This window comes from Hydractinia symbiolongicarpus, chromosome 10 (assembly GCF_029227915.1).
Source record: "Hydractinia symbiolongicarpus strain clone_291-10 chromosome 10, HSymV2.1, whole genome shotgun sequence".
Classification (NCBI taxonomy): Eukaryota; Metazoa; Cnidaria; class Hydrozoa; order Anthoathecata; family Hydractiniidae; genus Hydractinia; species Hydractinia symbiolongicarpus.
In genome coordinates this window covers 19,854,112-19,881,737 of record NC_079884.1, presented here as the reverse complement: position 1 = coordinate 19,881,737, position 27,626 = coordinate 19,854,112, and the positions used below count along the sequence as shown (strand labels likewise).

The following is a 27,626-nucleotide window of genomic DNA, read 5'->3' as shown; positions in this document are numbered from 1 at the left end:
GTATTTTCCTCTGATTTCCTCATTTTTTTGTAAGTGTAAAGGAATATTTCAGTACTTTATGATATTGTCAAGACTAAATGTTCTTAACATGCTCCAAACTTTTGGGCCTCTGAAGCCATATGTTCAAATATATTTTGTTCTTATAAAAAACTGTTAATGTTATCTATATTATGTATTCAAAACATTAAAATACATTTAGTTCACTTCAACATTCACTGGTATTGGGGGCTCACAAGCTACTGGAATTGGTCATATTGCCAAAAACTTTTAACTCTCTTTAGTACAAAAACACATTATGTACTTTTATTTTGACAATATTTTGTTCTTAGATTTAAATAACAATTCTTTTTTAGGTTGAAGCGCAAGGCCCCGTGACTTGCCTTCCCGTGGCGCGCTTCGTTAAGTGGATTATTTTCTTTTTAAGGAGATAATTCATGAACTAAAAGTCAGGGCATGCCATGTTAAAATTGCATCACATATTTGTGGTATTGAAAAGACTCAAGAAGCATCAACTGCATGGAACTTACTTACCAATATATTAATATTATACGGTCTGTATGTAACCATTGAATTATCTTTTTACAGGAAACAAAAAAGGGAAGTATTATCATCATAATTTCTTTTTATTTTTTAGGTTTATGGAGGTTTATGAAAAACAAAATCCCAAGTTTTCTTTTTCGTAATATTATCGTTTTCGTAAGTTATCCTTATTTTTACTGTTTTTTTTTTACTGCTTTTTTGTTATTTTTCCACGGGCCTTTTCAACTGTTAAAAACACATTCAATTTTTATGTAGATGAACAGGGCACTGCTGACATCATCAAAATTCCTAAAATCGTCTAATTTTCATGTGGATTTTTCCACGGGCCTAATCGACTAGACTATATGATAATACGCAAAGTGTGTCGTGTGTATGTCTGTAACAGGCAAAGTTGATATGCTTATTTTCCTTTGATGTAGCTGAAAAATGCATGTCCAATATGTTAAATTTTCGGACGTTACGGCACGACGACGCTACTTTAATGTCAATATCCTATATTAAATTAATGAAGCCATTACAGTGAACCTAAAACTTTGAGGCCAAATAACTTGGAAACGAGGTGGTGACGTCAATGATTTAATGAGGTAACTAGGGACCACCTAGGACCAATTTGGGTAATCTTCCCAAGCCTGGGTCCCCAAATCCGTTTCGTAATGGACGGGTTGATGACGTCATCAAAAAACATGTAAATCCTAATATCTCTGCAACCGTTTGTCAAAAGTACACGATCCTATACATTTTCTTGATCAGCGTTTTAAGATCTATACAATGTAGGCAACGGGTATACAAATTTCTAAAAAAAAAAATTTGGTTTTGACAGGCCATTGCTGACGTCGGTAAAACTTTTAAACCCTTATATCTCATTAACCATTCATCAAAATCAAATATATTTTTTTGATCAGCCGTTTAAGCACTACACAATAGAGGCAACGTGAAACCAAGGTTCTAATTTTTTTGGTGGATGGGTTGCTGACGTCATCAAAATTAAAATGATGCTTCTTTTTTCATTTTTATCCTGCCTCAGTGGATTTCTCCACGGGCTTTATCGACTAGTATGTATATAATAGCCTTAAGTACGTCTAATTATAACATATCTAATTGAAAGGGGTAATTACAACTGATATACAACTGAAGGTCAATGTCCTAAAAACATCAAACGAAAATGTAACCCACACTTTTTAAGAATACTACTAAAAAATTGAATGAAACTTGTCAAACTATTTTTGACCAGAACTAAAGCTGATTGTGACAAAATATTTTCAACAAGTTTGAATTCGTGCAAAATTTGACAGTCATAGGCCACAGATCCCGGAACTGAGCAAAATAATACTATAATTTGATTCGCTCTGGAAGTTTATTATTCTTTTGTTTTGATACTGGTCAGATTTTAAAATGATTTTAATTTTTACTAAGAACCACAACAACAAAGCCGAACTATCAAGATTTCAGAAATCACAGCTTTCTGTTCCTTTGCCAACTGAAAATCACACAAAAATTAAATTACACTGCGAAATCATATAACATGTTTAGGCTCTAAGTGATATACTACATAAAGGGAATTTCGTGTACATTTCAGATATTGCAAAAACAAAATACACCTCACATTGGATTAAACAGCTTATTGTTAATTGTAGCTTTACAAATTGTTTACTTACTTGCAGTTTTTTCTCATGGTTTTCTATAACTTTCTTTTTCTCTGCTAACAGCTCTTCCAATTTCTTAACATAGGTTCTCATGTCATCGACAGAAAGACCCTTCATCTGGTTATCCTTTGAAATATCTTTCAACTTATTCTCAAGTTTGACAATCTGCACTGCTTTCTCTTCTATATGCTGTTCCAGTTTTCCAATATTATGCTCAAGTTCCCGACAATGTTCAGCATGCAAAGATTTGATTTTGTCAACGAGGAAATCAGTAGCTTTCGTTTCCTCATTATGAGCTTGTAGCGCAAGTTCTAGTTGGGTGAGTTTACCGCTATATACTTCATTAAGCAAGTATACCTCTTTTAACTTCTCTTCTTTCTCATGCAATGACGAAGTTCTCCTAGCAAGCTCTGAATTAAGCTGTGAGACAGATTGATTAAGCTATAAAGTAAGAATTACTATTATGAGTTCTATTTTGACAAAACAACACAAAGAATATATTATTTAAGTGGAGCATTTTGTCTAAAATGTTAAAATTAACTTTGAAGTTAAATTTACACAATATAACTGTGTGGTAAGGTAACAAACTTAAAAATACTACAGATCTGATGATATCTGATTTATTAGCTGTACCAGGGGACGATCTAAGTAGTGGTGACGTTTTTCCAGAATATTCCTTCTAAATTCTTGATACCCTTAACTTGGTGCATGGCGGAACACAACAACCAACATACCAAATGCAATGGACTCTGTCACTGCGCATTCCGACCACACAGGGTGTATTTAGGTTCTCTTCATAAAAACTTATTTTAAGCTAATCATCTTGCAAAATAATTAACACTACCAGTTCGCCGGCAAAATGTGATATAGCACTTGTAGAAATTGTAGTAAAGCTTTCAAAGCGCAACACCTTCTTTTACTTTTCGTAATGATAGAGTAGTTGTGCATTTTATTATTAGTATGTTCTTGTCAGCAAAAACGATGGCACTTAACATCATATTTCCATGAAGACAATCCGTTTTAGAGAGGATTGAGCAGGTGGAATAAAAGTAACAATAAAAGCAACATTAAAAAGCCAATTTAAAGCTACACCTGCAATGAACTCACAGCAGTTGGAGATAGGGTGGAAGTCTTCTTTAACAAAATCTTAGGTGTAGGAGCTTAAATGGAAAAGGGACTTAAATGATCCAACAAAATCCCTTAAAATGACAAAACCAATGTACTTTGTCAATGCTACAAGTCTGTGCACAGCTAAAGGACAGTATTTTGCTTGCAAAACGTTCCTTTTTTTAAAAAAATTCGTCCGTCTTGCTTCGTAAATAGTCAATATTATCAGTGACTGCTCTTTGTAAAAATTTGTTTGATAAAACACACCTGCTTAATCCCGTTTGACAACAGTTCCTAACAGAACTGGTAGTACCATAAGAGATCATGTAAATAATAATTTATTCTCTCATTGGAATAATGCACAACCTGTTTCATTTATATCGAGCTGGCTTGCAAGACTTTTTATTTTTTTCTAGCCAGAAATATTTGCGCAAAGGATTAATATAATGAAAGGAAGTCAGATGGAATTTACCCAAGCTGTTTAACACACAGTTTCTTATCAACATCCATAAGTTTACAACAGAATGCCATTCCCCAGTAAGGATATAACAGATTTTTTTCTGTGCAGATAATTCACAAACATCTAAATTCAAAAAGAAACAGAAATGTCTTTTAAAAAAAAATTCAAATAATTAAAAAGAAATTTGGCATAGAACGTGAACCTACAAAGGATACTATCACTATACGATTCATTTTTCAGAAATTTGTTTGACAGTTTCCAGGGTCGGATAGAGGTATAAGCAAGATAAACGCGCGCTTACTTCCAAAAACGTAGAGAAAAAGCCAGCGCGCGTCTCGTGTGTAGTTTTCCTTGTATTATTTAGGAAGTCTGGTAAGGAAGTTGTGTTTTTGCTTATTGCGCTTATTCAGTTTCCTAAACAAAGTAGAAAGATACTTCTCTGAGCAAGCGAAACAAAAAGCAACTTTGCTTTCTCCCTTATTAAAAAATAAGCAAGTGAGCGTATCAAAGTTGATATATTTGCTATTTTGCGTGGAGAGAATGCGGAACTACTTTGCTATCGCGTATAAGCAAATAAGCAAAAAAAAGGCAAGGTAGACAGAATTTCTCAACCGTAACAAGATGAATGCAAACAGTCCACTTTGCTCGTGTTTATAAGCAATCAACCAAAGATGGACGGCAGAGGTAGTGTGATACTCTGAGGTTTCTGGATGTCTTTTTCTCTATTTCTTATAAATTTCAAGTACCCAGTGTGTAGTAGTATGTAGTTTATTCCCTAACCTAAAATATCAGGGTTTTTTTGGCTCGAGAAGATTATTTTAAAGTAGCTAGCTAGGTTTCTCTCTGCAAAAATATCTATATATAGTGAATGAGATACTTATTTATTATTCACTATAGTAGTTGAGAATGTGTGTACACTAAGTTTTTTAACTGGTCCTGTTTTACATGAAACTTCTGGTGCTATATTTTTTTCAACAAAATGAGTTTGTAGCTACTGCTTTGTCTTGTGTTATTTTTTATACTCAAATCTCCCCACCACACAAATAAATAAATCAAAAGAAAAATACACTCAAAATAATTCTAAAGTGTTCATGTGGTGCTTCATTTGTTATTTTATACCTTATAGCAAGATACACTAGTGGTTGGATTTTGAGAGAATATTGAGCCAGTATGATGAGTGAAAACCAAAGGTGTATTAAGGATGGAAAATGTATCCATCAATTTTCAAGCCAAGTCATCGTAGTGGTTCCCTCCGTCAAGACTACTTGACATATGTTACATAGCTATAACAATATGGATAGAAAAAATCTTACTAATCTTACTAATATTTTTTATTTCCTAACTACCTATCTGATGTATTTTTTTGTTATGCCGTGTCAGTGGAAATGGTAACTCTCTTTACAGATTTATTTCTGTGTTGCTGATTTGTGATGAAACCTTGACTTTTGAAAATTTTGATCAACCGCCTCACAATATTTTTGTGCACAGTTTATCGGATGGTTGTGATGTGTATACAAAGACCAAGTGAAGAGAAGAGGCCATAATTGAGTAAGCAAAATCCTTCATTTGGTCAGCATTTATGTGCGTTTTATCAAATTTTAATGTTATTGGACATAATGAGTTTTGTAAATGTCTAAACTCCTGTGATCAAGTGGTATGTTATTTATGATACAATTTCGTAAAAGGTTCAGGTTCGATTCCTGACAGGAGTAAACTATATGTGATGCAGGCAGTACCTTTAAAATTTGTGTCACTTTATATATTTTTTAATTTTGTAGCATCCTATTAAAACCACCTATCAAAGCTTATGATATAAACAAATGGGCAATTTATTCAACACAATTTTTGAGCCCAGGAACGTGTTTTGGTTTAACTGGAAGGTTAAGTTTTAAGAATTCCTGCGATTGTTTGCGAGTGATATTTCGGCCCATAGTAACATATGCCCAGTTGGATATGTGGGGGATATTTTGGAAAACTATCGAGGTGCTCTACCAACAGATATCACCTCTTTCTTTAAACCACAAATAGGTACACATTTCCATCAATCCGTGAAGTTTTGAGAATTTTGGCTAAAATTTGTGTAACCTAATGCACTTGTGAGAGAATTATCTCTGGGCTAAGGCGCTTAAAGACTCAGATGCGAAACACAATGTCGGAGGAAAGGTTAAGCAGTCTAGCAGTTATCATGTTTAACAGGTCAATCACAGTGATCTCTGATAAAGTAATAGATGAGTTTGCTGAACAGAATAAGAGATAAAGGGTTTTTTAAATATATATACTTGCTGATTGATTTATACTGATTGAGTTTATTGGTTTATTCATACATAGTTTACATGTTTTGTATATTTTAGCTGTATATTTTTTATGTATATTGTTAATTATTGTACTTTTTAACGTTGGAAAAAGCCTGAACAAGGTAATAAATTTTGTTACTATAAGGCCCGCCCATTTGGCTTATTTTAACACCCATTCTGGGCGGTAATCTCCCAAAAAATATTCTTGCTTAGTTACATAAAAATTCTGGATCCGACCCTGGATTGGGATTTTAAGATTTTCTGAAAAAGTATTAAAAACGGGTGGATTGACCAAGCTTAAAAAATTGGCCAATTTTTTTGGCCTCAAAGATAAGAACAATGCAATATTTTCAGTAATCTTATTAAACACGTTGACTTCAGTCTAATGCATTAACGTCGTGCTGTAACATCGGAAATGTTGCATAAACATAGCAGGCAAGCTAGCTATAGCTCGCTAGGATGCTCTTCACGACTTATGTTCGTAGCGAAAATCTTGTTTAAGATTTATACATGCAAAAAACCGTGATAAAATATTTACTTTGAAGTTTATAATACACAAAACTCAGTAATCCTTAAATTCAACGTACAGAGAGACAGAGAGACAGACAGACAGACAGACAGACAGACAGACAGACAGACAGACAGACAGACAGACAGACAGACAGACAGACAGACAGACAGACAGACAACAGCATCTATTTTTCAAGAAAAAAAAATCAGCCAGAATTCATTTTTTTATTTTTTATACATGAGTCACGTTTAAAATACCTGCATGAAACTTAAATCCGAACGCTATTATCAGGGATTTCTTTGTGCAAAGCAGCAAAATTCTTGTAACAGCAGGAGGTTAAAAGGACAGACTTGATACAGAGGAAATTGAGTTTAGATCTAACACAGTCTAGATCAGATTGGAAGAGGGTCATTAATATACCCCGTCCAACCCATGCTAGTAGGAAAACGGACGTTAGGCCGAGAATGATGAATGATGATGATCAGATTGCTTTCTACAACAAAACTGACTAAATTTTCCTGATTCAATCATATTTGATGTTACATTTAAAAGTGTGGCTACCACTGCTAATCCAAATATTTTAAACAATCCAGATGGTATTGCATATATCATTTTATATCCAGTATATGATGTGGGATTAAACGAAAAGTCACTCAAAACAACAGTAGTCAATGTTATGACTGCAAAATAAATGCCATCAATAAATTTAAGGTGTTCAAACATTTCTAATGTCGTACAGTAGGCAAATAAAACTGTAAGAATAACAACAAACAAGCCATTAGAAAAAACATTTAATATGTTGAGAATCCACTTTGTCGTGCTTAACAAGTTTTAACTCAATAAAAAAAGTAATTTCAATATGATTTTGTAAATAGATTCGATACAGCAGATAACAAAGCTAGTGCTAAGGGATTACCAAATATTACGTAAAAGATTGTAAATATCTTCCCGCTGTTGTTGGCACAATGTTACCATAACCAATGGTAAAGTGAACAACTATACAGAAGCTGTACCATTTCACAAAATTATGCACACTCCATTGAATACATGTCTTATTTAAACTTTTACATTTCTTTAGAAGTAAGTCTAGATCTCTTGAAAGCTCACTTGTGCTTGCACATGTAACATTCTGCAAATTGATTAAGCCAGAACACAAGGAAGCAGTTCTAGTTGAACTGAAACATCTTTTTCACCATTTTTTTCACAGTTTTCTTCTATAAACATGTAAAAAGAGATCCAATGCAGCAATAAAACACCAGACTTAATAACGGTGCCACAAACTTCCAAAAATAATGGCACACCATGCTTTCTGTCAATCAAGAATTTTGTTAAAGACTGCCCTTCTTTGTAGTAAGCTTTCAAAAATTATTTTCTTTGAAACACTCAACTTAACATAGCTTCAAAATCCCCCCATGTTCTATCTGCAGGTCCAAATTTTACCATATATTACGATTACATAAAACAAAATTATAGTTTTGAATAATGTTGCATTGTTTTTTGCCAATAAAATAAATTTTGATAATACCATTAAAGAAGAAGTTTAGGTTTATTGTCTTCTTTTGTTTTTTCATCATTTATGGTTTGTCCAGTTTTGTTTTGTTGGCTTCTTTTGAACATTATTAAAAAACTTTCAAATAATGGTGTGGTTGCTTTACTTCTTTATCACATTCACATAATTAACATATTTTACAAATTCTTTAGTTTAACGAACAGCTTCTTAGTTCTGAACAAGTTTTATATGAATAAAATTACGAGATTTTTATTTTTTTGTTTTTAAAAGATAACCAGATGTTTTAATTGGCTTATTCATCTCAGGTACATCTTTGTACCTGAGATGAATATCCTGCAAAAACTAGGCACCATGGTTTTACATCTCTGTTTGGGACTGAACATACAAGATTAGGCAAAAATTTGTATTTCCAAAAGGTTTTTTTTTTTACAAAACTTGAATAAGTCTCACTTGTTAATCATTATAATCTAAAATTAGTGTAGTCATTGTTAAGTCAAAAAACGATGGAAACAGATAGTAATAACTGACACAACTCCCGCAGGGGTAATTATGGGTCACCTGGGACCAAATTGGACCAATTCTTGAATTTTGGAATTACACCCATTTTAAAATCGATAGGTTGATGACATCATCAAAACTTTCATCATGTCCTTATTTGTTCATTGAAAATTTATGACCCCTTATGATCAGTCTACACAATACAAGCAACACATAATAAAAACTGATCTCTTTCTTTGTTCTTCTGCCAGAGTGGATTTTTCATTGGCCAAACAACTAGTAAAAAAAATTCAAATTTACATGGCTAATAGAATTTCCAAATGATCTTTCTTATACTTTTGTTTATATTACATAACCAGAATTTTTTTAAACATTTAACGTGATTCGTCTAAAAAACACAAAAAAAACCACAAGATAGACAAACATTCGAGAATACACAGAACAAAAAAGATGCACATCCTTAAATAGTAATACTTTTCAACCAAAAAGTACCAGAGGTTAATTCAAAATTTCCTATAACATATTTTACGGGGCACCTTGCACCTTACCTCTTTAATTGTTTTACCATCCTCCTCAGTCTTGTTTTTTACCTCTTGTTTGAGCATTGTCATTTGATTATTTTTCTGCAGCAGCTTAGTTTCAAGTGTTAAAATCAAGCTCTGTTTTTTTAACACATGCTCTTCTAGCTCAACTATTTGTGAGGTTTTTCCAGACAGTTCAGTTTCTAATCTTGTGATATTTTGCTCTAGTTCAGCACATTTTTTAACAGAACATAGCTCTGACCGTAAGCTTTGAATATTGCTTCCTTCAGAAACATAGTCTAAAAAAAGCAAGATAACCTTTCCCCACTAACTGTACTTTTAGCAGGATAGAAAAGAAATTACTACAAATTTTTTGTTAAAAGAAATCTTGGATAAAATATTTTTCATTCTAACAGTTCTGAGGCTCACAAGATTAACCAGCAAAAACCTTAGCATAAGAAATATGCAAACACATTTTTGATAAACATGGTAAAACATTTTTTCTAGTGTGAGAAGTCTAGGTTTCCCAGCAAAGTCATGTGAAAGATTATAAAAGCGTAAGAAAAAGGTCTAAGTGGATGATTATTTGGGCAGTCGAGGGGAAACAAAGTTTAATAAAATTTTGAAAAAAGTAAAGTTGCTTCGACATTAAAGTAATCTAATTTAAAAACTAAACTTTAAAACAACTTCTTTAATGATTTCATTCAATTATGCTGACTACATTCTGCATTATGCAATCTTTAAGATTGGGTTTTACTTGCCGTTTTATAAATCAGTGGTAAGTATTTTGTGAGATGACTTTAGCATCAAAATACTAAAGTTTGGTACAACTTGGGTTAAAGTAAAAGGAAATACAAGTATATTAAATGAAATTTAAAGTATGTAACTATTCTGTTTAGGAGTACAACAGAGAAAACCTGTTATAAATTTGTTAAAATCAATAAAAAGATACAAAATTTAATTGACTGGTAAAATTACAATGTATATTTTAGTAATAATTATGGAAATTATAAAATTAGATAGTGGAGGTCTAACAGATTCCAAAATTTTGAAATAAAGTGACAAAAAAAAGTCCTACCATTCTTTAACTTGTGCATACTTAATGTTCTTGAGGCCATAAGTGCCTGCAGTTTCTGAAGTTCTGCATCCTTTACAGCAAGTTGTGATTTCAAGTCAGCAATTATTATACAAGATGATGCTGCATCATCTAAACTGTCATGTTTACTTTTATAATCAATGTTTGAAGCAGTGAAAATTCCATCATCAAGCCTCTATAAAGAATGTATTACAAGCGATAATATTATGCAAGGTAGTGACTTCAAGTCAACTTTCTATAAAATTTAATTGATAAAAGCATCATATCTTTTTGTTCTCTTTAAATCTTGCCAGTGCCCTTGAGTGCCTTAACAATGAATATTAAGAAACAAAAAACAAAAAACATTAATTCTCACATAATTGCCTGCAAAGAACTATGAAAAACTACCCAGATTGATAATACAATCCTGTTAATATGTAACAACTTACTGGATTTAGCTTATTTTCTTGTATCTTCTGTATGAGTATTTCCAATCGCATCATGTGCTCTCTTGTTTTCTCAACTTCACCTTCGTAATCTGAAACCTTTTTTGCTTGTTCTTCAACAATGGCTTTCAAATCAATATTCTCCACAGATAAGGCCTCCAGTTTTGAAGATTTGTCCTGGAGTTCAAGAAGATTAGCTTTAAGTTCTGCTGTTTGGTCTTGTAACTTTATGCAATCTGTTTTGGTTTTGTTGTGATCCTCTCTAAACACAAACAAGCTTCTTGTGATCTAACATAATCAAAAACATATCTAAATGATTCTTTTTCTTACTATCTTATCATGTTCCCTTTCAATAGTCAGGTTAGACTTGGTTATGGCCAGTAGCCAAAGGTGAGCACTGTTTACTTAGACACGAGTTTAGAAAGTATGACCATTTATTTGTATGTAAAGACATTATAATTTAGTGGTTGAAAACTGGCACTGAAGCAGAATAATAAAATTTGCTGTTAATTTTTTTTTAGTAGACTGTCAAGATAAGAATGTACATTGAAAAAAAAAACAGTTTGATAAATAAAATTTATTCAATAACACAGACTATTACATACTTGATTGCAGTATTATGTTTCATTACGTTTCCTAATTCCTTTTTTAATTCTTCATTCAATTCCTCTAAGTCGGAGTTCTAAAACAAGGGGTCAATATCTATATTTAAATATAATTACAACTTCCCTGCATACTTTGAGCAGTGCATTCTTTGCCGTTGATGGAGTGTTTGTGTTTGTGGTGAAATTGAACGAGTAATTGTTGAAATTAACCAGAAATAAAGAAGGGAAATGTAGAGAGATCATATTAAACTTGTTTTATTTCAGAGATAGTACGGCAGTGGTGTTTAGTAGAACTTAAGATGTGAGATTTTTAGAAACGGTGAGTGTTGCTAGCTGTTTTGTAGCTTTTGAGAAGATTTTTTAAACCAAACTTTTTAAAGGTATTGCTTCCATATTTCGTAGCATACTTCGTTTTCAGAGACTGTTGGTCCAGTAAAAAATGACTTATTTCATCGTACTCTCAAAAGCTTAAATCAATTAGTTCAAAACCTGGATCTTATTTAATGCATCAACACAGACTTTTGTAAAAATAATAAAATTTTTAGTTAAAAAGAAAAATGGTATTGGCCTTTATTTCTTTTATGACAATTAATTTTGGAAAATAACTTCGAATGAACTTAACTTTATTTTAAAATCCACATGCAAAATAGTTTAAAAATTAACTAATTATCATTGTTTTATCAGAAACAACACTAGATTTAAGGATACGGTAACCTTTCATAACTTGTGTTCAGTATAGTTTAGCCTTCCTAATTTAAATTATTTAGCATTGCCAAAAAATGTCGACGTGAAATGTCATTTGTTTGCTTCACATCAGCAAACTTGTATTTTATGTGGATAAAGAATTTGTTTCCAAGCCATTTCCATTTGCAAACTCCTCAATAGCAAGAAAAAAAAATCTGGACTGATATGATAAGTTGAGAAATCATAAACTGAAACCAAAAGCGAAGTATGTTGTATCACAGAGAAAATAATAGTTATGGAGTATTTAGTTTAAAAATGTCACCTTTTGAGACTGCATTTCACACGAGTGCTGTAGAAAGGCACATCTTTCTGATAATTCATTAATTGTTTGCATGCTCTGTGACAATTCTTCTTCAAATCTAAAAATATATACTAACACCTATTAGTGTTTAAAAATATGCCACCATAGTCTTAAACATTCAAACTTAAACATTTCAACAGATGCCCCTCTTTGCATGCAAAGCCCCCCTTATATTATTTACAGAATGCTGCTACCCTGTTGCTACAGATAATTTTTAAGGTTAAGAAAACAACTAAATAAGTGACGTGCAGAAACACAGTTAAAAAATGTATTAACAGCAATCCACCACAATAAATTTAACGGAAAGAATACAAAGATATCTAAGATGTAGATTATATTTTCAAAAAAATAATAATGACAACCTTTTCCTTTTTTCCTCTTCTTCTTCTCTGATCTCTTTTACATGGTCACGAAGTTCATCAACAGCAGTCTCTAATTCACTGAAAAATTCAAAAATTACAGAAATTACTTAAAAGAGAAGTAAATATTCAAAATATGATATATCACCAGATTTAAAATATCCTTTTAAAAACCTGGGTTTTAATAAAAATAAAACCTTGCTTCTGTCATCAGTTTAAGATTTTTTCCAAAATTATAATACCTGATAGCATAACTTTTGTGATAAATTTGTTCCTCCAGCTTACTAATTGTCCCAATATTTTCGCTGTTTTTAAGCTGTTCATTTTCGCTAATCAATGCATTGATCTGTTTTATCTATAAAAAACAAAAAAAAGAAAAAATTTAAACAGAATAAAACCCCAAGATTAAAATGCTAAGAAACCTCAGTGTGTTTGAAATTTTAATTATGAGCAAAAATTAAGGTTTTCAATTTTCCAAAATAGTCCAGACACCTCAAAAAGAGATAAAATTTTTCACGTTTTTTCTGAGGTCCCAGAATCGGAATGGTTTTTTAAAAATGTAGGTGGTAGTGCAATATTTTGCATATCAGAAGATGTGAAAATCAACTCCTTTTACAAGTTAAACTTTGAAAGTCACTCTATAAAAAAAAATCCCAACATTTAGGACAGTTTTTTGACATATGACAATCTATAACTCTGTAATGCTAGAAGTAAACGTGACATAACCTAACACTTTTTTTTATTCTCTCAACAAGCTTTGTACAAACAATTTTTTAAAAAATCTTGTACTTCCCACATGGAGCAATTTCAATCCTAGGATGGATGAATCGATTATCAAACCTTGCTATAGACTTTTTTCAATAAAGAAAAAATATAGTGGGCATTCTGAGGAGGAAAATTTGTTTTTCAAATAATTTTTATTCGAAAATTTATTTTATGAAATGTTTTGTACAATGTTTTGTACAATGTTTTGTATAGTGTTTTTAAATAATAATTACAAAAATAAATCACAAAGTAATATAAAACAAGAACATTATATTACTTCTAAAATATTCTTTACCATGTTCACTATTTTAAAATTTTGTTTGCACCTTACTTATTTCAAAGTTAAAGAGAAACTTTAACTTTTGAAATAGATTATACACATGCAATTAATTAAAGTTTTATATGTCAATGTGGTTTTTTAGGGCATTTTTGAAGGACGAAGAAAAAATTTATAAAATGTTTTTTTTATGAAGTATTTTTTTGTCTTAGCTTGGAATTTTTTTGGTAACTCCTTTTCATTTTGTTGAAACATGACACAATAAACACTGAGGTGTTGCTTATTCCCATACCTAGAAGATTTTGCTTTTTCTAATGCTTAAAACGAGTCTTTAGCGAGGTATGGCGAGACATATTTTTAAAAATAAATTTTAGCTATGATTTGGAGATATTTTAGATATACTCAGTGTGTTTAAAAAGGTGTGGCCATATTCTTAAGATTTTAATGGTATGTCTTATTAAGTAGCATTTTTTCTGTTTAAGAACAAATAAAATTCAAAAAATAAAGTACACTGGTCATAAAAACATGGTTTAAATTTTAAAAAAGGTTGCCAAGATTAACGACCTAGTGTAAAAAAGCCATAAATAAATTAAATTGTCATTTAGGCAAAACAATCAATACATGGTGGATGCACAAAAAGGCATGTTTCTAAAACCTATTCAATCAATGTCAGAAAAATATCATGAAGGTGCTAAAGTGTACTAATTTTATAAATTTTGTTTGCATACATCAAATTTAATCCCGTTTCCAGCTACCTTTTATAATGTCATACTTAATAAGGTAGTATGCCAAACACCAGATATTTTACTAACAAGATAATTAGGCAAAAATGACACAATAAATTAAATTAAAAAACAGATCCTCGCTCAGATCCGATAATTTCGGAAAGGTGTGGTCTAAACGCAAGTTTGTTAAAATTCAGCCGCTTTTTACGTCAGGATCTGCAATTACAATTTACTACTGTTCTGATCGAGGCGGTGGACAGGGATAGTTTTATTTTTGTAAAAATTATTTTTGTGCCATAGTTGAAAAAATTCTGAGCTGAAGAAATGGATGCATTGAAATTATGCTGCTAAGTCAGCACTAAAAAAATCGTTGTACCTGACAAAATAAACGCTGTTTGGTCTGCGATCAAACCCTTTATAATAGAGAAAAAATCATTAAGTAGTCAAAGCCTTAAAAAAGGTATTTAAGTTTTTAAGAAAAACCTAAATTAATAGAGACTATGACAGGTAATGCTGTAAAAACTCAACCATTTTGATGGTACTTAAGGTCTTGCAGTCAATTGTTATGTAAGGATGTGTAAAAGAAGTTTACGTAAGGTTATAAAGGAAAAAGTTAGGCCAATCACAAGTGAGTACAAATATGACAACTTTTTTCTTCGCACATCCAAAATAAAATAATTTACATGACGACTAATTTTATGATGTTTTAAGGAATTATTCCCCATATTTTCGATAAACTAGAAAAACTATTTGATTCTAATGGATCTGGTTGGATAATGTCAGGGATTGTAGGTATGGATGTGGAAATAGATGTATATAAACTATTAAGAGAGGATCAACTTAAATCAAACCTACAAAAACTAAAGGCAACTAAAGCCGTAATAAACGTTAAAAGTAATGACAACAAATGTTTTATGGACTGGTTACTGGTTACTATATCCACAAAAAGATGAACAAGGACAATACAGAAACTACCTAAACGACCTCAACTTTCCAGTAGCCATCAAAGACATAACTAAGACATAACTAAGTTTGAGCAACAGAACAATTTAAAAATTAACGTGTTGGGTTATGAAAAAAAATCTACCCATATGACTTATACCACGATCAACCTTCTAATACTTTCCGATGAACAAATCAGTCTTTATTGTTAGATAAAAGAACTTTTGAAAACTAGTATCATTATTATTATTATTTTTATTATTATTATTTACGAATATTTACAGAGGATAAACATTCAAAAATAAGTACAATATTTACAAAAAATATGTACAAATTTCCGTTTTCCAATGGGTCCTCCCCCTTCCCCCATTTTTAAGAAGTAAGTAAATAAAATAAAAAAGAATAACACACCACTTTTAAAGTAAAATACCAAGCATAGACGGTAAAAAATCAAAAGATTAAAATATGAGAAATATATTCCTCATATTTTAATCTTTTGATTATATATATATATATGCATATATATATATATATTACCGTCTATGCTTGGTATTTTAAGTTAAGTACACAAAAACTCACCCGAAAAACAAACAAAATAATGAATAAACAAAATGTTTTTACATATTTAAATAATTATCAAGTAAATTCACAAATTCGTTTTAGGTTTTTGCACTACCGAAGTAGAAACTTCTGCCGGAAGATTCTAACCTGATATTTTGTAACTTTAATAGGCTGTCCATATTTCTCGTTTTGTTAGATGTTATTTTAAAATAATTTTCAAAGTTACTGCAGACGTTTACAGATATGCAATCATACAGTATATACATATACATCTCTTCCCAAGTAAACTGATGGTTGGAATATTTTTTTGCTGGTATTTTCCAATTTGAATAACATGAGCAGCCCGTTTTTCAAATTTTCGATTTTCGTGGTGTTTTTAAAAGCCAGATAGAGCAATACGTAAAAAGTGGAATTATCATAGTCTTGTAGATTTTAACAGCTGCTTCAATGGCGAGATCTGCTCTTATCCTTTTTAATAGATACAATCTATCGACCTTTTTTTATATGTTGATGTGAAGTGCTGCTGAAGGTTTAAAGAAGGATCCAATTTAATTCCAAGGTAAATTGTAATCAATTGGTGCCAGTACGTCGAGCTGCTTTATTCTTTTAGTTGTCCCGGATAGCATGCCCTTTGTTTTTCCTCTCCTCATGTTTATAATTAAGTCAGTTTATCTCAATTTCATCCTTTAATTTGCCTGGTACGTAGACTACTGTATCAAATGAAATTTCTCCGGCATATTTGAATATAATAAGAAAAAAGAGGGATCCAAGAATGGACCCTTGGGGGACACCACAGTTGACTGGCTGTGGCTGGGAAAGTACTTTGTTGTAACGCACACTTTGCCTTCGATTTAAAAAATAATCAGTCAATAGTTCTTTTTCAGTTCCATTAATGCCATAGCTTTGAAGGCTGTTAATAATATGATCCATGGCTCAGCGAATCAAAGGCCTTACTCAGGTCATTAAATATCACATTTTTCCATATTTTTTCTTATCGTATCCATAAAAAGAGTTGCTGCAATCTCTGTGTTTCTGGTTTTTCTAAATCCAATTAAAAAATCGACAGCAATTGGTTAACCTCAAGGGAGCCTGAAATTTGTTCACATACGCATTTTCAAAAATTTCTAAACAGGCAGAAAGGACAGTAAAAGGTCTATAGTTGTCCATCTCATTTTTTGAACCAGTTTTAAACACTGGGGTGATTAAACAGTGCTTGCAATCCGTTGGTACGCGGCCATATTTTAACAAAAGGTTGACAACATAACAAAACAGAGTTAATCCCCTTTTGTAGAGATGATGCTGCAGTGGTCTTCATCAGAACTCTGGAGAAACTAGCAAAAAGAATATGCCAACACCATCAAAACCTAAAAACCACTAGAAATGATCAAGGATGGTTGGAAAAGATATTGGAGTGAATACTGTCACATTTGCAAGAAATTAATGTGCCAATGCGTTCCATTTAAGGGTCAGCCATCTATTTATAACCAATGACGACAGTGTATTATGTAAAGATGCACACACCTTAACAATAGATTGGAAGGAATACTACACCACACAAAACTTCTATATATGTAACAAATCAGTAAACAATCCAAGAGTAAAGGATCAGAACCACACCAAGGGAAAGTTTAGAGGTCCAGCACTTAACAATTGCAATCTAAACTGTAAAATACCATCATTCATACCAGTAATAATCCACAACTTACAAAGATATGACTTCCAGCTATTCTTAAAACAATTGGGAGAAATAGAAGGACACATGAATTGCATCCCAATAAATGAAGAAAAGTAAATCTCATTTTCAAAAAAGATACCTATTAACAACAACAAAATACATTTAACTAAAATTCATAGAAAGTTTCAAGTTTATGACATCATCCCTGGACAAACTACCTGAAAGAACTGTTTACCTGAAACCTCCAAAAGAAGCTGATAATGGAAATTCTTTATGGAAGCTTAAGAAATGCATTTATGGTTTGGTGGATGCTTCTCGCTGTTGGTATTTGCGTGTAAAAGAAGAGCTCATAAATCTTAATGTCTCGGTGAGCAAGAGTGATCCTGCAATATTTTACTGGCATCATGGTCAACAATTATCAGGAGTAATGGCCACACATGTTGATGATTTTTGTTGGGGCGGGAATGAGGATTTCATCGAAAATGTTATAGAACCTTTACGGAGAGTGTTTCTTGTTGGATCTGAATGTTCAACTGTATTTCGTTATCTTGGATTAAGCTTGAACCAGCACAGTGATTTTACCATTTAAACCACCCTCAGCTATCAGTGTTAAAAGGTGAAATATGTGACTAACCTGATAATCGTTGTAGCTCTGACTTGGGTTTAACACAACAATCATTAAACACAACAGCAACACAACAGCAACGCAACGTTGTACCAATGTATCAGATCTGCACCAAACTGACAGAAACCCCATCCAACACTATTGTAATTAATTATACTGTCTCAACACGAACAGTAGGTTAACACTACCTAGCAACCTCACAAAATACAAAATAATTTTATGTCACTATGAAGGACTACATGACCTTCACGATAATTATCCACTGACCCAACAAAAAATAAAAGGAAACAAGATAGAAAGTTAATCCCAAATATGCGATGAAAATGAAATACATACTACACTAAGGACAAAAACCTGGTACTGGTATTCAGTAAAATAAAGGAAAACATTAGAAACCGAGTAAACATAATACTATCGAACAACCATGACAAAACAGTAAAGCTCTGTTTAAAACCTAACTACACCAATCGGACAATATACAGCGAAAATCTAGTTGCTATTCACAACAAACTTTCAACAAGCCTGTATTTTGGAGTGTCCTAGACATATCCAAATAATTGATGTACAATTTTTAACTACGTGATAAAGAAGAAATACAATAATAGAGCAAAGCTATTATTCACAGACACTGATTTCCTCTGCTACAAAATCCAAACAGACAACATTGTGTTAAGAAAATTTAGGGACGAGTGTGGTTGAAAAGTCAAAAATAGGTTTGTCGGTCTAAGATCTAAGTTATAAGCATTTGAGGTTGATGAAAATGAAACTAAAAAAGCAAAGGGGAAAACAATGCGTATAAAGACTGTCTGTTTAAAGTACATACAAACTATAGTACATACAAACTATAACCATCCCAACTTTAACACTCCTAACCACCTAAATATAAGCCTATATGCGGTAAGTATTGGTATACCACTTGATACATGTTTGTTAGACGAAAAAAAACATGGACTTTATACCCTCCCAGCTAAAAGTTAAACAGTTCTTTTTCCATCGTAAGCATATCCTTTATTTTTACTTATGTCCGGTATGTTAACTGTTATGTTAGTGCCAACCAATCTTTAAAATCATAAAAACATCATACCTTACTTATATCTCAAAACCATTTTTCTGTGATATAAGTCCAGACATGTTATTATCAAAAAGCCAAAAAGGACCTTTCCTTCCATTCTTCCTTGATATACTTCTGTTTCAATTTCTCATAATCAAAGGGGACATCATGGTGAAACACAACATAAAATCACCTTTGTTTAAATTATAAAAGGGGAGTTCCATTATACAATACCTTAATGTCTACTTGGGTTCTATCGCTAGCAAAAGAAGGCTTTGGAATATCAAAATGTATCAAGTGTTTCTCTATATCCTTGTCATACTCCTTCCCAATAATTAGAAAAATCAATCCTAGCTTCAAAATCTATATATTTGTTTATATCATGCACATTGATATACTGTAACACGATAGATTTATCAAAAAGCTAACATCTTCCTTACTTATCCTACAATCCTTAACAGCCTCAGTGCTTGGGTCTCTATTCATGGTAGCCTCAATAAGTTTATAATTAGGGTCTCTGGGATTCTCCTCAACAATCCTTAACACAACTTTGGTATCTATAGGAGTTGGGTTATCAGAAATAATCTTCTTGATCCTACTTTCATCCATCTCAATCTTGCTATACACCTTCCCAACTGACTCCTCGCCAATACCATGTTCATAATCAACAGCCATACGACTAGAAAAAGCAACATTTTATTACCTAAATATTTACAGGAATAATCTTCTGCTTGACAAGAAAAACCTTTGTAAACACGGACGCACCAACAATCCCACCCAACTTTACGGAATCACTGAAATCCACTTTACCTAAAATCAGTGCAGGGACCTTAAAAAGACTCTTCTTCTTAAGTTCTTTAAATTCACTTATTAACATAGGTTGTATGATTTTTTCTGTACAGACTCTCGCACCACAACAGGTTTCATCACCTCTACAGCATGACTTTTCCTAAAATACCAAACACCTCCACGCAATGTTTCTTATATTTATCCTTGTTGACCTCAAATCACTGCAGCACCTGTTTAAGATAAACCAACATTAAAGGTTGCTTGCTTTTCTTTCGATGGAGCAGATGGAATTTTTCGACAAATATCTTTGACTCCCATTTAGTTTCTTAGAAAAGAAGCGATAGATAAATCCTATAAACATGCAGGAGCCAGGAAACTTTTTTTACTGATCCTAAGCTGATTGATCCTGAGGAGACTGATAATGATGAAAGTCTGTTGCAACTGACCAGAGTGGGGAGAACTAAGGTAGATGATGTTTATAAAAGTATCAAAAAATGAGCTATTCATCCTTATTCATCCGTTGCCATTGTTAAACGTTATATTTTAAGAAATAAGGAAATAAGTTGTTTTATTAGCTTAGTGATATCGTGAAGTTGACAGATAAAGGTGGAGCTTTAAAGGCTAGGAGAAGATATCTGAAAGAGGCGACTAGAAACTCTTGGCTTTAAATACGATAATATTGATAAGGGTTTTAAATCAAGACAGAACTTGTTGGAAGAATTAAGATGGAGGAAATAGTGAATAAGATACCTGATCCTAGTGAAATAGAGAAGTAGGGAGTTGATTAGGGAGGTGCAGAAGATTGTTGGGCAGGTTAAAACTGCAAGAAATATTGGGGTGGATGGACAGGTGTTTGAGTTTAGGAAGTATTTGAGGAGATATTGGGTCTCCATAAGACATATATTAGGTGTGTGTTAAAGACTGCTATAGCAAAAATTGTTATGGGAAAGGTTCATTTGGATCTGGAGTGTAAGAAACAGAAAGATTTAATTCCCGGAGAGAGTAATGAGTTAAGTGATGATTATATGGAGTTGAAAAAGAGGGTTGAGGAGATGATTGTAAAGTTGAAGCATGACTTGGGTGTGCACAAGGAGGAAATTTTGGTTTTAAAGGGTAATTTCCCTGGTGAGGTTGGGAAGGTTATTGAATATTGATGAATACTAAAGTGTCCTTAAGGGACCATTGCCTCTATACTTAAAGCCATGGGCATGACAATTAGTACTTTTGTGTTGGTAGTGTGGAGGGTGTTAGTAGTGGTGGTGGTGGTGGTAATACTGGTGGTTAAGTCTTTGAGTAAAGTTGGGGAGAAGGCTATTGATGCACTTCATGGTCTTACTGAGTCTGTTGTGGCATGGTTGTTTAATGCTGCTAAGTATGCTGCTGTGAAGTTTGTTGCTAATCATTTATGGATGACATTTGCTGGTGTAGAAGAAATAGTAATATTATATCTTACAAGGAAATGAATACTTAAGTATAAGCTGGGCGTAAGTTATCCAATTGGGAAAGGAAGGGATTATAGAATTGGCAGTTATCTGTTAAGGGTGAGGGACATAAATATCAGACATATCCGACGTCAAAAGGCTTTTTTGATTTAGAGTTTCACAGGTATTATTAAAAATAGGGAGGATAGGGTGTGGTGGAGTGATAAGTATTTTGGTTACTGGCCTGTTCAGCTTGGATTTGCTATTTATTGTGTTTAGGTGCTTCTACTGAACATTTAAAGAAAGGTACTGGGATATTCAAATCTCTTTATAAGTTTCACATTTATTATCATGTCAGGAGGATATTACCCACTTTTCAGGTGAAATTAATTAGTGAAAACGGGTTTTCTCAATATTATATTGTTTGGTTGGGTGAAAGTTATAATAGTGATGAATATGGTGCTGATAGGAAGGTGAAATATGACCATGAGAAGTCATTTATGTGTTGGGATAAGAATGGTTAGGGTGATTGGTTGGAGAATTATATGTACTTGAGGTGGATAATTGATAAAAATAGAGGTTTGAAGAGGAATGCATTGCCTTGAATTACTGAAAGTGTGAGGGAATATTTTTATTTGTTGATCCTTAGTCAGGTGGGTGCAAAGTGAAGTATTTATCATCTGGACGCCAGGAGGGGATATCTTCAAAAACTTGAGGTTATTTGCAAGAGATTATTGATGTTGATGGTGATGGTGATAGTAGGAGGTATGAGCGTTTGTTGAAATATGCTAGGAGTAAAGTTGATTTACCTATAGCTTATGGAGTCAATATGTTGCTGTTGGATATGTTGGTCAGGCTTGGCGTTGTTCAAGGTTATAATTATAGTGCTAAGCTTGTGGGGGTTACTAATATTGAGGTTAAAAGTGATCATGTGTCTCAAAATAACGTTTTTAAGATGAGTCATGTTCATGTGAGTTATAATGTTATGCGAGTGGAAAAGCAATGATGGTTGGTTTTGCTGTGGTTAATGCTGTTGCTTTTAGTGATGGTGTGCTTGCGAGAATTCTTGGGGAGAGACTTACGAAGGCCAGGGATATATTTAATGGGGAGAGGGCTAAGAGGATTGATAATAAATAATTTATTACATTAGAAGACTTTAAGGGGGAAGAGGGAGGCTAGGAATGATTTTAGTGAGTATGAAGGTGCTATGGGGGAGTATTTCAGACTACTAGGGTAAGGTTGCCAAATTTGAGCAGCCAAGATGGAGTGATTGTTATATGCTGAGCCAGGAACAGAGGATTGGGGAGATTATGTTTAATTTAGGTCGTTTGGATTAGAAGAGTTGAATAGTTGTGATAATTTAGTCAATGGTGTAAGGTGTAAGGATTTATATACTGGGCATGCAAGTGGGGGAGAGATTTGGTATAAAAGCACTGTGAATGTGGAACCTAGGAATATTTTGTATAAGAAGTTGGGATGGTTGTGTATTCACTCTTTGCATGTTAGTATTATTTGGAAATAAAAACGTTATAATTTAAGATAGGAAATAAGTTGTTTATTAGCTTGGTGATGATATTGTGGAGTTGATAGTTAAAGGTGGAGCTTTACAGGCTAGGAAAAGATTGCTGAAGGTATTGCGCAGGAGGCAAATAAAAACTCTTAGCTTTGAATCCGATACTATTGATAGGGGTTTTAAACGGAGGCCAAACTTGTTGGAAGAAATTGAGATGGAGGAGAAAAAAATTAGTTTTGACTATCCTATCGAGGCTGTTTTACATTATGAAAAAAATCTGGGTGAATGGAAAATGTATGGGAATAAGTTACTACCTATAAAAAGTCTCAGGAGGCTGCACACACAAGAAGTAATAATTTAGGTAAAAGTGAAATAGGTATATCAAAGTCATCATTTATCATTATAGTCTTTAAGTGAACATTCTGTGAGATCTCAGGGTCAATGAGGAAGGTGCTGTCGTTCCTGCATCCAGTAGTATGATTCTAAATCTATGTGTTGTGTGTTGTTAGGTGCGTGGCGTGGGTAGAACATGGCCAACCACAAAAAAACTCTCTGTACCTCAGAGTTGCGTATAATTGGTCATGATCCTTTGAGGTGCAGAGAGATTTTTCCACAAAACTGAGCAAAAATATAGCAACAGAAGCAAGAGCTCTCGTAGGAGTTTTGCAGGTTTTTATTTTCTTCCTCGCTTAATATCATTTGTCCCTTGCAGGCCTAAGTTTGAAAATATCTCAAGCAACGTCTACATATATATTTCCTGCTGCCAAGACTGTTTATTTGAGAGGAGACAAGTCTTGTAGGTTTTTAATCCAGCAATAATGTCCAGATATGTATAGTAGATCAATTGCGTCCTTGTTCCTGTGAACCTTATTATTTTTATAACTTCAACAATTCCGAATACGTTTACTTTGATGTCATTGTTTTTTCAAATTTTAGTATGTCCTATATGTTTACAGGAAAGTATATACTGTAAAAAAGTTTATATTCTCATTATTTTTCTTGTATTTTGATGAAAATTACTGCTGAATGCAGCGCTGATAGTGTTGCGTACTAAAACAATAATTTTTGTGGTAGATCGAAATAAGTTGATCCTCTTGCATCTATTTCTTTAGCTTAAAATTTTTCTAAACTCTGGTGCAAATACTATTATTTAAAAAAATATCATTTTCTGCACCACCTGGATTAGAACATAAGTAGATAGTCATGGCAGATCCTGGTGTAAAAAGCACCTGAATTCTTGGGTTTATACCACACCTTGGAAAAAATTCCATCCGATAGTTTCAGAATTTTATCCAAAGTGTGCTAGAAATGCAAGTGTGCTAGAATCAGCTGCTCTTTGCACTGGGTTCTGCCATTCCTATCTTCTAAAACGGATTTGTAAACAAAAAATCAGGCAATACAGTAATAAATATGTGTATTGTGTGTGTAATCAGCTACAGGAATATTTTGGTGTATTGAGAAAGGACGGATTAATTTCATTGAGTCCAAAAATGCAACAACTTTGAGAAAATAACATTATATATCAGTTGGAAATATGTCATTTTAGTGCTTTTATAGCAATCTGATGAAAAAATATTTTTGTATTAACTATAGGCCTTGCCATTAGAGGCATGCCCAAAAACACACATACATCTAAGGCGATTAAGGTCATTAAGTACACACACAAAATTGTATAAAATGTATAGCTACCATAATTTCTTTGTTTATCTTGAATTTATTACTTTTTAATGTTAATATTAAGCCCACTATGAAAAGGGAATTTGCATACAGAAAATAAGTTTAGAACAGGGTAAATAAGTTTAAAACAATCAATTCAGGGTAGCTAGTCAATTCTCGCTTTGATATTTCCTTAATACTGCTGTTGTGTTTCCCACTAAATTCTAGACTTTATGCTTTTTGTAACACCCTCCTTCGTTACAATAATTCTAAATAAAATTGCAAAATATATTGACTATGAGAAACCCATTCTTGCTAAATAGAATTGGGCATATTTTTTTATGTCCGTATGTTTGTTGTAACACCCTCCTCCATTATGCTGATTCAAATAAATATATGCACATGAATTTAATTTTGATTTTAACCTTTACAAGTAGTAATGCTGAAGGGTATTTTCAAATACCTAAAAGAAGAAAAAAACAATTTATCCAAACATTTAAGCTGGAAATGAAAAAAAAATTATGCTCATAATTTTTTTCTTTTTACAAAGATATAAATAATTTGTATTTAATTTTTAAAGCCACAAGCAGATAGAAAGTTTAATAGTAACAGCAACAAAAACTTAAAAAAGAACGGATCACTATCATCCAGGGTAATGAGTCAATGCTTATTTGTGTAGCGTTTGGGGTTTTGCTCATGGAGCTTACTCTTGTAAATGTCACCCACCCCTTAAAATAGCTGTAGCTTTGTTTGTTGCACAAAGTGATTAAAGTACTTTTAGCATAGAATTAAAAATCATTAATTTTTTATTAATATTTACGCAAGCGGCTTAATGCTCGGGCAACAAACATTTACAGCCAGGCCTGAAGAAGCAAAGAAAGATGGAAAAAAAATAGTAGATTTACATGCTTTAAAACAATGGCGCGTGCCTTCTGGGCTGCAACTTGTCACACTTGCAACAAAAACTCACATCAAGGCCTATGTCCTAAGTTTCAGATTTTAGGCATTTTTTAAGATGCCGAGGATATTTAAAAAAAAAAATGCAAATTTAGACCATAAATTGAACAAAAATTTTGCAGAAAGATTCTTGAAAAAAATATTATGCAAAAAAAATTCAGACAAAAACATTATAGGAAACCTATTCTTAAAACACAGAATTATATTACAAAAATGATACTAGCTAGTTATAAATCAAGTATTAACTCCTATACAGATTATAAAATGTTTTTTGCCAATCTGATGTTAGGGAAAAGGTGTAAACCCTGTGACGTTTAAATATTTCATATCATGAAACATCGATTTTTCAGAGAATAACAAAAATGATAAGCATCATGCTTCATCATCATGCTTCCCTGGAAGTTAAAACACCCAACTGGACTGTTTTCTCAACTTTTACACTAAAGGGCTGACAGGTATTTGCAGTAGCGAATTAATGGTGATATAGGAGTGTCTGAGTGCTTGTGATGTCATTTTTATCAAAATTTAAATACATGCATAAAAGCTAAGATGATAAAAGTTTGAAAAACAAACTAAAGGTAATCTTGGTTTTTAGTTTTGTATTGGAAATCACAACAAAGCAAAAAGTCAATTTTGTCTAAATAAAATCAGTTACATACTTCTTTTTTGCTTTGCTGAAGTTCAAAACTTGCGTTTTCTAGCTGTGTCAATAATTTATTATTCTGAAGAAATAATGCTGAATTTTCTTCGCGTAACAAAGATAACTTCTTTCGCAAGTTTGAATCACTGAGATCATTGTTATAGAGTGATGCAATAGACTTTGATTTCTAAAATTATACCATTTTAAAATTCCTTAAACTTTATTGTTCATTTTATAAAGTTTCATTATTACATTTGGAGTCAAGATATTTCTGAACACATTCATTTCTTGTGCAACTTAAAACTGAAAGAGGACATTTGTCATTGAAAATGGTGGTACTGTGGAAGCAGGATAGTAACTTGGATAAACATGATTGCATAAAAAAAAATATTAACACTAAAACTTCACCTGTTTTCTTCTTTTTTCTTTAGCTCTGTCATCTTGAAGTGAAGAATACATGTGGCATAAGTGACCAGAACGCAACAAAGTCAGACTTTCATTCATGCTTCCTGTTTCGCTTGGTGCTGGTGTCAAATCTGCAAGAGTTAATATTGGTGCTTTTTCTGACTGTGGACTTGTTTGTTGCTTTTTTGAATAGATTCTGAAATAATGAATACATTCTGTAATAAAAAGCAGTAAGTGTTTGATGGACTCAATTCGTCTCAATTAAATCCCTATTTTTTGAATTTTTTTTCTTTTAGCTAATTTTGACCCATTACTTTTATTAAAGTGTCAAGAAAACCTAATGCTACATAATGTATTAATTCTACATTATTAAACCAGAAACTTCCAATTAAAATTTAACAAGAGTGTCTAGACCATGGTGACATCTGTAGGGGTACATTTTTTAACTTTGTATTCTAAGATGCCCGAAAACTGCTTGTCACGCGATAAGTCATTATTGTAGCTTCCTTTATTATCTACGAATTTTTAAGCCTTTGAACGTAAACATAGTTAACGTTACACTAGTTTTTTAAAGGAATATTGCATAATAAAAAGTAAAGCAATAACTTTTTTTATTTTGGTAAATTCATGTGGGGTTTATAGGCACATAACAAAGTTATTAATGTTTTTTTTTGATATATTGAATAACGTTTTTAAATACTTTGTATAACATAACAGATTTAATTTGTCCTTTTCTTAACTCACACATTTATTTAAAGAGCTTGATTTGTTTTGTCCATTCTTTTTATTCAAAGGGAACCTGAGGTATAAAATGTTGTTGGACTTATATATTATAGAGCTTAAAAAGTTGGTTAATAAGGCTTTAAATTTTTTTTGAAAAGCTCTTTTTCGTTCTAAAGATATTCACATTTACAGAATTTCAGAATCAATTATGCTGCATAAATATGATGTCATATTTAATCAATAGCAAATTTCTAATTTTTTGTCAGTGCCAATACCATTTGTTTGTA

The 27,626-nt window shown here is 32.4% G+C and overlaps 1 protein-coding gene and 1 long non-coding RNA gene across 4 annotated transcripts in view; one reads left to right on the top strand and one right to left on the bottom strand.

Moving 5' to 3' along the window:
- LOC130612300 (coiled-coil domain-containing protein 18-like) overlaps window positions 1-27,626 on the bottom strand; it is a 54,071-nt gene that overhangs the window by 17,243 nt on the left and 9,202 nt on the right. The window contains exons 3-12 of one of the 3 annotated variants that reach the window (XM_057433610.1): window positions 26,620-26,812; window positions 26,231-26,398; window positions 12,857-12,969; window positions 12,618-12,695; window positions 12,217-12,313; window positions 11,211-11,287; window positions 10,609-10,867; window positions 10,163-10,355; window positions 9,112-9,383; window positions 2,196-2,624 (exon numbers count right to left, since the gene is read on the bottom strand). In XM_057433610.1, coding sequence (XP_057289593.1) covers window positions 2,196-2,624; window positions 9,112-9,383; window positions 10,163-10,355; window positions 10,609-10,867; window positions 11,211-11,287; window positions 12,217-12,313; window positions 12,618-12,695; window positions 12,857-12,969; window positions 26,231-26,398; window positions 26,620-26,812 — 1,879 coding nt within the window. The remainder of the gene's footprint in view (window positions 1-2,195; window positions 2,625-9,111; window positions 9,384-10,162; window positions 10,356-10,608; window positions 10,868-11,210; window positions 11,288-12,216; window positions 12,314-12,617; window positions 12,696-12,856; window positions 12,970-26,230; window positions 26,399-26,619; window positions 26,813-27,626) is intronic. The other 2 variants (XM_057433612.1, XM_057433611.1) reach the window with 2 other exon arrangements.
- Window positions 238-27,615, top strand: LOC130612305 (uncharacterized). Its single transcript, XR_008975431.1, has 3 exons — window positions 238-551; window positions 635-696; window positions 26,643-27,615. It is a non-coding gene; the product is annotated as an uncharacterized LOC130612305 (long non-coding RNA).